The sequence below is a fragment of the Leptopilina heterotoma genome, unplaced genomic scaffold, assembly GCF_015476425.1.
Source record: "Leptopilina heterotoma isolate Lh14 unplaced genomic scaffold, ASM1547642v1 Lhet_708, whole genome shotgun sequence".
In the NCBI taxonomy this organism is placed as follows: domain Eukaryota; kingdom Metazoa; phylum Arthropoda; class Insecta; order Hymenoptera; family Figitidae; genus Leptopilina; species Leptopilina heterotoma.
In genome coordinates, this window is record NW_025111164.1 from 135,596 (window position 1) to 148,867 (window position 13,272).

Genomic DNA, 13,272 nt, shown 5'->3' on the forward strand with positions numbered 1-13,272 from the left:
GACGATTTATTTTTATTTTGAGGAAATTATTTTCATGATTTATTTATTATTATTTATTTATTTTTATTTATTTTCATTATTTTTTATTATTTTTTTAAATTTAATTATCTCTAAAAGTTCATGGAATAATGCTTTTAATATTAAATTATTAATTAAAATTAATAATTTCTTTAATAATTGAATGTTTCTTAACATTAACCGACAGATTGGCTTAGTCGGATGGATGCCTGGCGTTGGTGGTCGTTTAAGGACCAAGGGTATAAGTACCCTTGGTTCGCGCCCACTTGGCTTGGTATTTTTCCGGCACGTGAGACAATGTGAGCGGGAGGTTTGACGTCGAGGTATAATGATGTGCACCGTCGATTATTGTCCGGTACACACCATTAGAACTCGACTGTCGATAAACCGGTTGTACTCAGAGAGGTTTTCTACAGTTTCCCTCTTCTCTGGCGAGAAAACCCATTGACGGGTGGTCCAGGCGTAATGCGAGTACTCCTAATAAAGTCGGCTGTAGACGCAAAATTAGGTTAATATATAGAAAAATTTCTAAAGTAGAATGGTTATGCTTAATCCAAAAAAGTATTTCTCGGGGACTCTTGTCGAAGTGCGTAAGGCCAATAGGGCAGGAGTATAAACAATATATATGTTTCTTAACATTGAATTTTTACGAAAAATTTTAATAACAACTTTTGAAAATAAGGGAAGTGTTCCGGTTGTGGGCACCCTTTTGTTTTTGCCTCATAACATTTGTCCATGTGCATATTATACAAATATATGTGTACGAATTTAAAGCTAGAGGTCTAAGGTGACTGTCAGTGAAGGAATTAAATTGATTCCTTTAAATAAAAAAGTTTTATTAGAAATTTAGTGAAATGGGAATTTTTTGACAAAAAAAATTTTGTACCCGGTTGTGGGCACCCTTGAAAAATCCGCTAAAAATGGAAAAATATTAAAGGAAACCAACACAAATAAAGAAGAAATGAAAGTTTCTTTATTTTAAGAGAATTTGCCGGGATAAAGAACAAAAATGATGACACGTTTTCACACTATGCTCATCGCTAACAAAAGCATAATGCTTGCATGTGAAGTAGCTAGTACGCATACCATAACGCACTTCTAATGCACTGAACGACTATATTCATCGCATTTAATGGAGTTTGCGGCTGTCACTTTCCTTGGCAGAAAGTTTAGATAGATGAGACAGTAGTCCTCATCATTGTCAGATGGTAGAGCCTCCTTAACATAAAGGTGCCCACAACCGGGAATGACAGTCATTTTTTAAAAAGACCAACACATTTTGTGATGCAGGATTTTGGTTAAACACGAAGGTAAATCACAAAATATAATGACAACACTGCAAAAAAAAAATTAAACCCTTTTTTTCTGAACGAATCTACACCCATATGTTGCTCTTCGAAAACAATACAAAATTACTTTTTTATTTATTTAATGCAAATTTTCTTTATTATGCTCACAGCTATTACACAAATGCATATATTTGTTTCGTTATCAATACGAAAAGTCCGTATTGTCAACGAACACGACTTGCAATACTTAGTTCAGTAAAGTCTGCTTGCCGTCGAAGTTTACGTAGGGGTGCCCACAACCGGAGGGTGCCCACAACCGGCGCACTTCCCCTAATTAATTTTTTTAAAGGAATTTAAGTAAAATTTTACAGAAATTTATTATATTAAAAAATTTTTCAAAATAATTGAATTTATTCGAATTTTAAAATTTATTAAATTTAATTGAATTTTGGAAAAGAATTTTATTAAAATTTCTTTAAATAATTGATTTTATGGGAAGAATTTTGTTGTTTATAAAGATAATTTTATTCTTTAGCAAAGTTATTCAAATGTTGAAGGTTTTATATTAGAATTCGTGGTAAATTCATAATTTATGAGGCAAACAAAAAAGACGATAAAAATTCAGAATTTTCTTATGAATTCTAAAATTTTAATTTTTTCCAGCGCTTTTAATAAAAATCTAACTTATCCCTGACTTATTAAAACCCCGAATAAAGAACGTAATGGAGCCTTTAAACCCTCGAATATCAAACTTCAAGAAAATTGAATTATAATTAAATAAAAAATTACTACCTATTGAAAAAAACTTTATATATATTTAATGTGTCTATCATAAAAGAGGGTACTTGAATAAGAATTTTATTAAGATTAGACAAGAAAAAGATAAAACAACATTTATTCAAGAAAACTGATCTCAGTATTATTTATTTACTTATTAACATTAATGATTTTAGTAAATAAAGAGAAATTCAAATAATTGTTTTTTAAATTTAACATAAATCTTCATGACAAACATTTTTATTTTAAATTTTAATTTTAGATTTTTTTAATTAAAACATTTGATTGATAATTAATAAAAAAAAGATGGAAAAAAGATTTTTTTATAAAAATTCAATCGCGGTTTATAATGGAGTGTAACAAGTCGTAACTCTCTATAGTTACACGTAACAAATTTTCTAGCGTTTCTGCTATGTTACGCAAAACTTCATTTAATTCCTCGTAGAGTTTGCCCATTGTTTCAACGTTCTCCTTCTAGAAAGAAAAATAGAAAAAAGAATTTTATATTAGGCTGACAATTCTCTTAATTAATTTTTTTAATTGCAGTCTATAATATAAGTAGTGTAAGAATAAGCCAGTGCTGACATTAAAATTTTGATTGAAATTTAAGAAAATTGACAACAAATTTATAAAAATATGACTTTACAGAGTTTAGTGACAAAAATTGATTTCCTGACATTAAAGTTTTTATTGATTCATTAGTTAAATTATTTAATTAATTAAAACAGTTAACTAAAATGTTATTGAAAATGTACATCTTTTGTATATTTAAATTTACTTGAATTATATAAGTTAGCAATAATATTAAGGAAATTTAAAAGAATGAAAGGAGTGTAGAAAAATAGAAAAGAATTTTAATAATAGAGATTGAAAAATGAATAGGAAAATATGATTTTTTAGTTTGATTAAGTTAATAATGTAAAAGCATACCAAAGGATTTGCAGATTTCTTGAATTTCTCTAAAATTGAAATGGAATTTATTTTTTTCGCAGGCGGTCCCGTAGTTTGATTTGATGACGTCTTCCTTTTTCTTTCTTCGAAAGGAGAAGGATTTGGTTTGGGTTTCTCGTCAACAATGGGTTTACCTTCAGGTACACCTTTTTTTGGGGTCTTCCAAAACAGTCTGCAATGGGACAAAAATGGTTTTTAGAATAGAAATAGATGAACAAGTTTAAAAACAGGAAGGAAAAGGATTTTATTTTTGCTTCTTATCAAAATGATTTAAATTTTAGTAACAAAACTATTTTTTCAGGGTTTTACAGAATAGTCTTCAATGAAAAAAAAATAATTTTAAGAGTAAAAATATAAATTAAACAATTAAAAAATCTGCATCAAAATAATATTTGTATATTTTAAGACATAAAAATTCAATTACAAGTTATTTATTATTAATAATATTGGAAAAGAATATTATAAAACGAAAAAAAGATTTGTTTAGACCTTTGTTTCATTTGATTGAAGATTTTCCATTTCGAATTCGTCGTCGTCCTCATCATCTTCCGCTTCCCCTTCTTCATCTTCTGAGGATATTATAAAACAATCGTTTGATTTTGGCAAATACTTTGGTGGATCTTGACGTGACTTTGTTGATACATCAGTTTCGGATTTCTTTTCATCCTTGTCCATTTCCTTGGCATCAATTGCCAAAATTCTCTCCTCAAATGGATTTAAATTTCCCTTCTGCTCAATTTTTTTCTTCGTTTTTCCGATCCATGATGATAAGGTCTGTTAAAATTTATTAGTTGTGAAAAGTTCATTTGAAAAAGAAATCAAAAAGTTTTATGGGAAATTATCTTGTTTTATCAAGATAACGTTATACTTAATTCTTTTAAATCATTTAATGGGAAATTTTTTACGGGATTTATATAAAACTTTATTTCGTTTTTCTCTTGTAATTTTCTTTATTTTTCTAAATATTTTTTTATTTTGTTACTATCTTTTACAAATCCGATTACTTGAATTATTTTCTATAATTTAATAAAATTCCATGAATAAATTATATTATTTTAGAAAAACTAGAATTATTTTAAAAACTTGAAAGAAATTGTACAAAAATTTTAATTACTTTCAAAATTTTCAATTAAAATTAGTAAAGAATTTTAATTATTTAAATAAATTGACAAAATTGAAAATAATTCTTCAAAAAAAAAATTAATTAGGATTTTCAATTATTTTTAACTCCTGTCTTATGAATTTTCAAAAACGGTTTTTTGCCCCTAAAATTAAATTTTTTTGTTTAATTAAATTATTTTTAATATTTTAGTCAACAATAATATTAAATTCAAACCAAACCACAACTAAATATTTTTTTATTTTGTTACTATCTTTTACAAATCCGATTACTTGAATTATTTTTTATATTTTAATAAAATTCTATGAATAAATTATATTATTTTAGAAAAACTAGAATTATTTTAAAAAGTGGAAAGAGATTGTTCAAAAATTTTAATTACTTCCAAAATTTCTGATTAAAATTATTATAGAATCTTAATTATTCAAAAAAATTGCCAAAATTGAAAATAATTTTTCAAAAAAAAATTAATTAAGGTTTTCAAAAATTCTCTAATAATTCTTAGCGAGAATTTAATTATTTTTATAAATAATAAAATTCTTTGAAGGAATCCAATTATTCTCAATTTTTTTGCAAGAATGTAGTGATTTTCAAAAAATTAAATTTTAAATTGAAAATATTGATAAAGAAAAATTATTATAAAGATTAGGAAATAAAAAAGTAAATAACAGCAAACTTCACACTGCAAGCAGATTACCGGAACACAATTATTAATATAGATTTTTCAATTAAGTATGTATTCAAAATTCTAACTAAATTCAATAAAATTAGAATACAATTTTTTAACCAACTGTTACATGAAAAGTAACTTACCTCTTAACATTTGTTATCCTCGTTTTAAATAAGAAATTCCGAAGAAATCTTATTTGGGAATGAGGAAAAAAGAATCAATGAATAAAAGTTAAGAATTAGTTAAAATGAAATTTATTATAAAATTGTATATAATGATTTCTTGAAGTTCGTTATTTGTATGTTGCCGAGAGAAGACCAGTTCCTTTTCCAATAAACACCTTTAACAAATAGGCGTTTATTAGATATAGAAATTGTATTGAATGGATATGATGAAAAGATTTAGTTAATTACCTTTATTGCTTCTATTCGAAGCTGAAAACCCGTTCTCCGCTCGTGCGTCCACAGTCAGTTCAGATGCACCGCCTTTCCAATTTTTACTGCTTGGAGATTTGACAATGGCTCGGTCACACACGAGATGGGTATTACTTAGACTGGGATAATCGTAGGTAACGAGTATAGATTCGCACTGACTACTGGTACAGAGATGATGTCGATCGGTTTGATTTAAATTAGATACTGACTGGATGCTGACTAGATACTGACTTTTGGATCCAAATTTAGGGCCTTATATACCCAGATCACATCCGTGTATCGACGTAATAGGGTTGTAAAAAGATTGCTCATCGATGGGTGTTTGTCAAGTTTGCTTGGTAACAGGTCTGGTCTAAGGTTACTTAGAGGTCACACACGTGGCATGTGACACCTCCCCTCTTAATTCAATCGCACAATTAAAAATTTGCGATTGAAGCTTCGGCAGAAGATTTGTCTAAAATTCTCGATATCGTAATGCATAAGATTAACTTTCTTTTAAATCGAAGAATCGTAGAAAAAGAATTCCAAGAAAACATTATTCTAGTGTTCATTGTGAAGAACAAAATATTTTAGTAAATCGTAGTACAATATGTTTGTTTAACATTATTGAGTAAAATCGTTTTAACATTATTTGTTAATTGAAAAAGTTTTGAGTAAGTCATAGAAAAATTTTGTATAAATCGTAGAACAATTTTTGAAAAATTTTGTATAAAAGAAAAATTTTGTTTAAATCGTAGAACAATAATCGTAGAAAAAGAAAAAATTTTGTTTGAATCGTAGAACAATTTTTGAAAACATTTTGTATTAAAAGAAAAATTTTGTTTAAATCGTAGAACAATTTTTGAAAACATTTTGTATAAAAAGAAAAATTTTGTTTAAATCGTAGAACAAAAATTTTTATTTTGAAAAAAAAATTTTGTATAAATCGTAGAATTTAGTTTAAATCGTAGAACAATTTTTTTTGAAAAAAAAAACTTTTTTTTTTAAATCATAGAACAATTTTTGAAAAAATATTTTATGTAAAATAAAGTTGTTTAGTAATTGTTAATTAAAAATAATTTGTTTAATAATATTTGTTAATATTTTTAAATTATTCGTAGAATATTATTTGTTAAAAAAAAATTTAATTATTCATAGTACATGATTATTTGTTAATATTTTGCAAAAAGTTAAAATTATTCGTGGTCTATTATTTGTTATTAGATCGTATTAGATCGAGTCGTACAATAATATTATTGTTCAATGTACATAGTTTACATTAAATGATTGAACATATTTTTTTTTATATTTTATACATTATTTTTATTATTAGTCGTAGGGAACTAAGTATTGAAATCAAATCGTTAAATATTATCTGTTAATAACTCATAGAGCACAATTACTTCACAGTGATTGAGTAAGATTTATTTAATATTAATTGTTCATATTTCTTGTTAAAATATTTATTAAATTGTAGAAAAGATTTTTAAAAAAATAGAAAGTTTATATATAATTTTTCCATCTTTTTTTTCATAAAGTCACTATTATAAGATTATAGTTTATAAATAATTTCAAAACTCGAGTTTTCAAATTATTGAGATCTTGAAATTTTGAACTCAACAAAATTAGAATATCATTAACTTAAATCGAATCTGTTTTGAAAAACTTTAACCTTTTCAAATTTTTTTCTTAAAAATTGATATTTTTTTTCTTTCAGAAGATACGAATAATAATAATATTAAAAATTCTTTAATGTAAATTCAATATTTTTTCTGAAGATCTAAATACCTGTAAACAACTTCCTTAATTGATTTATAGATAAAAATTACTTTATTGAAGTAAATATTTATTTAATAATAAACAAGTAATCAGTAATTATTAGTTAACCCTTAAACCGCACACTGCCGAATCCATCCTTAAACCGCACACTGGGTGTGCGACACCCGGGGACTTTTAAGTGTGTTCTCCAAGCTGGAATAGGATATTATCTTTTGGTAAAATTATCTTATATAGCTCAGTACATCTATTTTGAAGGAAAATAGGTTTCATAATGATTTATTTAATTTTAATAATTAAAAATGAGTTTTTTAAAACTACTGAAATTACCTTAAACCAAAAACTGGGTGTCAAACAAGCAGAAATTTTTCGCCGACAACTTCATAAAGTTATCAAATACACAAAGACACTTGGGAGACTAATATGTCCCTCACGGAAGATAAAGTTAAGTACAAAATGTATCGTCCAATAACGACACATGTTCAATTTTTACGAATTTAACCGAAATATTAGAGTAAAAAGCTAGAATATGGGTGTCGCACACCCAGGGTGCGGTTTAAGGGTTAAATTCACTTTTAGGTTACGTAAAAATGACTGAAATTTGTAGTAACTAATAATCCAAGTAGTGAAATTTTACTATTTTTGTCTCATAGTTGAGGCTTATTGGCTATATTTTATCTTACAGATGTTTCCGGCTCATTTAGCGCTGTTAAATTTAATAAATGAAGAAGAAGATATTAATCGAAGAGAACAATACCGCCAATTGCATTTGCTGCATGTTCATTTACGACACGAAAGCGATCCATTTAGTCTTCCTGACAAAAGATTCGTAGATTTATTTCGATTGAGTAAATATATGATTCAGTTTTTGATATTAACTTTAACGCCACACATGAGAATTAGGCTACAAGTGAACTCAATTCCACGGGAACTACGAATTTTTGCTGTATAAATTTTTTATGGCACTGGGACATATCAGAGGGTTTTAGGTCAATCATACCTTGTGAGTATGTCCCAGTCATCGATATGTAAGGCAATCTATGAAGTGACTATCTTAATAAATAGTAGTGTTGCGGCGATAATGGCGAGAGGCGAGACGAGACGAGAGAACTTTGACTCGAGACGAGACGAGACAGTATTTTTTTAATTATCGCTAAAACGATACAAGACGAGAGAGGTGTCACGAGAGACGAGAATTCTCGACGAGAATTTTTTTTAAATTGCAAAGTTTTATTCTGAAAATATATAGTTACGGTTAACATATAAAATATGATAGATATATGTATACTAAAATCTTTTATTGTTTACGTTGCATTTAATAGTCTTTTTAAACAAAATATAAGAAATTATAAATATTTTATATAAATTATATTTTTTTATACATAATATTTAGTAAATAAATTCTTTTTTAACTAAAAGTTGAAATTTAATTCATTTTTCAGTGTTTTTTTTAATGAGCAATAGGGTAAACGTATCAATTGTCGAGGATGGTTCCTGTTGTCGAGTAAACAAACTTTGAATTTTATTTAACCATTGGAGCACATTGTAAATGGAAAAAAGTGATAAATATTAATTTTCTTATGCGTTATAAATGTGAAAAAAATATATTAATATTATATCCACAAACAAATAAGACATTTTAGACAATATTTTTTGGTTATTACCATGGTAACATCGACAAATGGGACACCCTCGGCAATTTGTACACTTACCCTATTTAACGGAAAAATAAATTTAAAAAAATTGTGAAAAAAAAATTTGGGTTTGGATCATAAATTCAGTTTCTTTGCTTATTTTTAAATATTATTGTGAAAATGGGTTCTATATTTAGCTAAAAAAGTTAGCAACTTTTATATTTATCTTTTTAAAAATTATTTGATTTGAATTAAATAAGAAAATATTCACTTGAACTTGAATGAAATAATTTTTATTTTACTAAAATAAATTATTTTTGAACCAATGAATTCAGAATTTGTATCAAATAAAATTTATTTGATAATAAACAAAACAAGTAATCAGTTATTGGAGACAAAAACATTTTTTTAATGCAAAAAATAAAAAAATTTGCATTTTTGATTATTTGAAAATAAATTGTAACTATTATTCAGCTTAAGGAGGTTCTATCGATAGTTGATTTAATGAACAGATTTTGATAAAACTTGATGAGCAGCTAGATAAAGTTAATATAAAGGCGTAGTTAAATTTTTGTGACCTCTAGGTACCTATGAAAAAAGTTATAAACATTTTTGGTTTTCAACATTTAACATTGAGTCTTATGGAAATTGAGTAATTTGTCATATATATTTACATACTGCAAAGTATTAAATGAACAGATATTGTTCTAAATTTTATAAATACTAAACCGATATGCAATAATTATATATCTGTAAAAACAATTGTCAATAGGTACCTGTGAGATTTACAATAAATCAATTTGTAAACAAAATTTACGTTTCATCTGATAATATAAACAACACTTATAACGTTTGGCCAAACGTTTGGAAACCTTGCCAAACGTTTGGAAACCTTGCCAAACGTTATAAGTGTTGTTTATATTATCAGATGAAACGTAAATTTTGTTTACAAATTGATTTATTGTAAATCGACGTTGCATGCACTATACACATTAAATTTGAGCGCGAAATTTAAATGATAATTTTCATCACAGGTTAGAAATAATTCGGCGTTGCCAAACGTTTTACGTTATCAAGTGAGTCAAATCATTAAATATTTGTCACTGTTTTGACTAGCTGCGTCAAGCGATAAAATAGCTAAAATTTTAAACCAGACTAATACCTGAGAGACTACCAAGTCTCACCTTAATCGTCAAGTCATTTTTTCGTAATGTGCGAACAAAATTTTACAGACATATATGTATATCTAAGATAAATATTAACATTAAAAAAAATTAACACGTCAAATTTTTTACAATACTTCTATACAAAAGCTGAAAAAGACGAGAGAAAACTAGAATGTGTAGCATTCTCGACACTCGAGACGAGACGATAATGTGTAGCATTCTCGACACTCGAGACGAGACGATAAATTGCCCTATAATAACGAGACAAGACGAGACAGTTGAAATTATCGCCTCGTCTCGTATCGCGGCAACACTAGAGGAAACCTTTAAATATGCATAATATATTATTTTAAATAGTTGAATGAAATGGCGTAACACCTGGCATGCCCCACACTTAGGTACCCCATTTTGCCCCACACTGCCTATTAAAACAAAATGCAATGTTTCCAAGTTTTAGTAAAGAATTTAATAATCTATCCTATTGGAAATTACTCTAGAATAAGTGCTGAAAAAGACCCCATACTTGCCAAATTAAATGCATTATCCCAAAGGTTTTTTAAGCACTTTAATTTCGATAAATATTCATATTTTTTTTGCCTAAAACTTTAAAGTAGTATAACTTTCAAAAAAAAAAATTTTGTTGGAGTGTCTTCATAATAAATAACATTTTCTTATTAATATGAATGCTATATATCGAGGATAAAAAAATTAAAAAAAAGTACCTATCATGGAAAAACAGAGATACCCCATTTGACCCGCCTACCCCATTTTGCCCCACTATCCCCTACATAAGAAATTTGAGGGGCTATGTACAATATTCAATTACTTACAATCAGACAAAACAAAGTATTTTTAAGTTATAGTAGAGACACGTTTACAGTTTAATGTATATTGACCTTTTTTGGAAAATTTTTTTTTCTATCGACAGTTGTAGAAATGTACCCTTAAGGTCTAAGCGCAACTGCTTCGCGAAAGCAAACAATGAGTTAGAAAAGGACAGAGACATATTTGTGTCATTTTCTATCTCATGCACCAGCTTATTCACGAACGACTTTCGTAAACTATGGTTGGTTCCAGAATGGACTCGGCGCAAACGTAGACGAGACGCGTCCCAATGCTAATCAAATGGGGACGCGTCGCGTCTTCGTTGCGTGTTGGCTCATTCTGGAACGACCCCATGGTTGGTTCCAGAATGGACTCGACGCAGATGCGACGCGTCCCCATTTGATTAGCATTGGGACGCGTCGCGTCTTTGTTGCGTCTTGGCACATTCTAAAACGATCAGAATGAGGCAAAACTCAACGTCGGCGCAACTCATCCCAATGCTAATCAAATGGGAATGCGTCTGCGTTGCGTTTGCATCAAGTCCATTTTGGAACCAACCTTTTGTGCGTTAGACTTTAAAGGTAATTTCTCAAATGCGCCACTGGACAAAAGCCCCACATTTGTCATATTTGAGGAAAGTGAAAAGTTTGTTCGAGAGATGGAGCTAGGTGTTCTTGGTGTAGAAATTTGTCAAGTGAATTCAATTTATTGTCAATTTCGCTCCGTATAGTGAAAATAAATTTAAGTGAATGGTTAATTAAATGGAAATTAATTAATTGTTCTATATCAATTGCGGATAACATTTTTTTAAGTAAGTTGCTGTTTTTATTTTATATTAATAATAATAATAATAAATATTATTATTATTGTTTAAAGAAATGTGGAAATTTTTTTAAATAACTAATTTATGAAACATTTTATTTTTAAATCGTTTTTATTTATATTTTTTCTTTGGAATAATTTAATAATTGCTTTAATTTAATAATAAGATTTCTTGATATTTTCAAAAGATCTTTATTTTTATAGAATTATGTATTTTAATTAAATAACGAGATTAAGAATTCTTTGTTGTATTATAGTTAATATTACTTACCTAATTATAAATTAATTGCCTTTATTTTAAATTTAGAAAGTACTTAAGTTTTCTTAAAGACTAATAAAATATAATTTATTAACAATTGTAATATTGAATATAATTTTCTAATATGAATTTCATGTTTAATTAATTTTTTAAATTATATAACGTAAAAGTTTTTCTGAATTCACGTTCATACTTTTAGAAATGATAAGACATCTTACAAAGTTTCAAATATTACGGAAGTTTAGAAAAATTATTCCAATTTTAATTTTATAATTAATGGTATTTTTTTATATTAAAAACAGTAATATTTTAAAAAGTAATATTTTTTTCGAAACGTTTAATATATAAAAAAAGCAGGCTTCGCACTAACGTACTAAAATCTATACTATTTACTCCTTTTTTTGTCAAATTTCTGACACTAAAAGCTACTTTTTTACAAATTACATTAGTTTCAATTCTCTAATATTTGAAAAAAAAATTATTCTCAATCAATTTTTTGTGATTCGAAAATGAAAATTTATAATTGTTATTGAAAATTCTTTTAAACAATTGTAAATTGAAGAATGTTCGCAATATTTTTAAAAGATTAAATTACCATGTATTGATGCGCAAAACTCCAAGGATTAATTAAAAAAAAGACAAATCAGTAATCTCCAATATTATAGAAATTGTGTAGAATTTTCTGCCAAAATGCAGCCGAAAATCGACTTTTAATCTGAAAAATCCGCTTGAAAGCGTGAAGTTTCTAACAAAACAAGAGAAGATCTTATTTATATATTCATTTGCAATTTTATTTTTCCTGGAACTCGAGTCGATTTTCGTCTGCATTTTGGCATTAAAATAATTTTTTTGCCAATAAATTTATATTCTTAATTTTATTACAATTTTTATACTCACTTTTTAATTTCTCTATAGTTATTAATATAATCTTTCTACAATTTTTCTATAATTTTTCTATAGAATAATGCAATTTGTAATTGTTTTTGTTTATTATTTTTGAGAGATAGGATAGATATTAATTTCGCAATAATAGAGGGGTAAATAATATTCAATACCATTGTCAAATAACACAGGCACACAAAAAAATAAAAAAGTCAAAACCCAGAGGTTACACCCCCCTATCCCCATGTTTTTGGGCTCGCTGAAACCGAATATGACCATGAAAAATTTTTTTCGTCGGCCATTTTCCCGCTACCACCCCCTTACACCTGCTCCCTGGGGTTGGAATTTCAGTTTTAAAAAAGTGGAGTAGGGTGTCTATTCCTATGTTTTTTGGGTCGCCAACACCAAAAAAGACTACCAAAAACAAATTCTTTCCTCCCTTAACCCCCTACAACCCCCTTAACAACCCCAGGGTGAGGGGTCGAAATTCGAATTTTCGCGAAAAGCCGATTGCGGTGTCTAAACCTACGTTTTTTGGGTCGCTGAAACCAAAAAAGACTACTAAAACCAAATCCTTTCCACCCTCAATCCTCTACAACCCCCTTCAATAATTTTTGATAATTAATATTTAATTCTCCATTTCCTATAAATCGGTCCGCTTTATTTCAAA

General features: G+C 27.5%; 1 protein-coding gene across 1 annotated transcript; it reads right to left on the minus strand.

Annotated features, from left to right (window-relative positions):
• Positions 1-2,373: 2,373 nt before the first annotated feature.
• On the minus strand, positions 2,374-5,922 carry LOC122510597. The gene is made up of 5 exons (XM_043625369.1): positions 5,239-5,922; positions 4,969-5,165; positions 3,525-3,809; positions 3,015-3,207; positions 2,374-2,558 (listed from the first exon to the last, which is right to left on the minus strand). The coding sequence occupies exons 3-5, from the start codon at positions 3,599-3,601 to the stop codon at positions 2,418-2,420; spliced, it is 411 nt and encodes a 136-aa protein (XP_043481304.1). The 5' UTR covers positions 3,602-3,809; positions 4,969-5,165; positions 5,239-5,922; the 3' UTR covers positions 2,374-2,417.
• Between the last annotated feature and the right edge of the window lie 7,350 nt (positions 5,923-13,272).

Excerpts from the sequence above, each read along its gene's own strand:
- LOC122510597 (XM_043625369.1), bottom strand. The coding sequence starts at position 3,601 with ATGAAGAAGGGGAAGCGGAAGATGATGAGGACGACGACGAATTCGAAA. Across the intron at positions 3,208-3,524 it reads TTCAATCAAATGAAACAAAG|ACTGTTTTGGAAGACCCCAA; the intron begins GTCTAAACAAAT and ends GTCCCATTGCAG. Across the intron at positions 2,559-3,014 it reads AGAAATCTGCAAATCCTTTG|AAGGAGAACGTTGAAACAAT; the intron begins GTATGCTTTTAC and ends TTTTCTTTCTAG.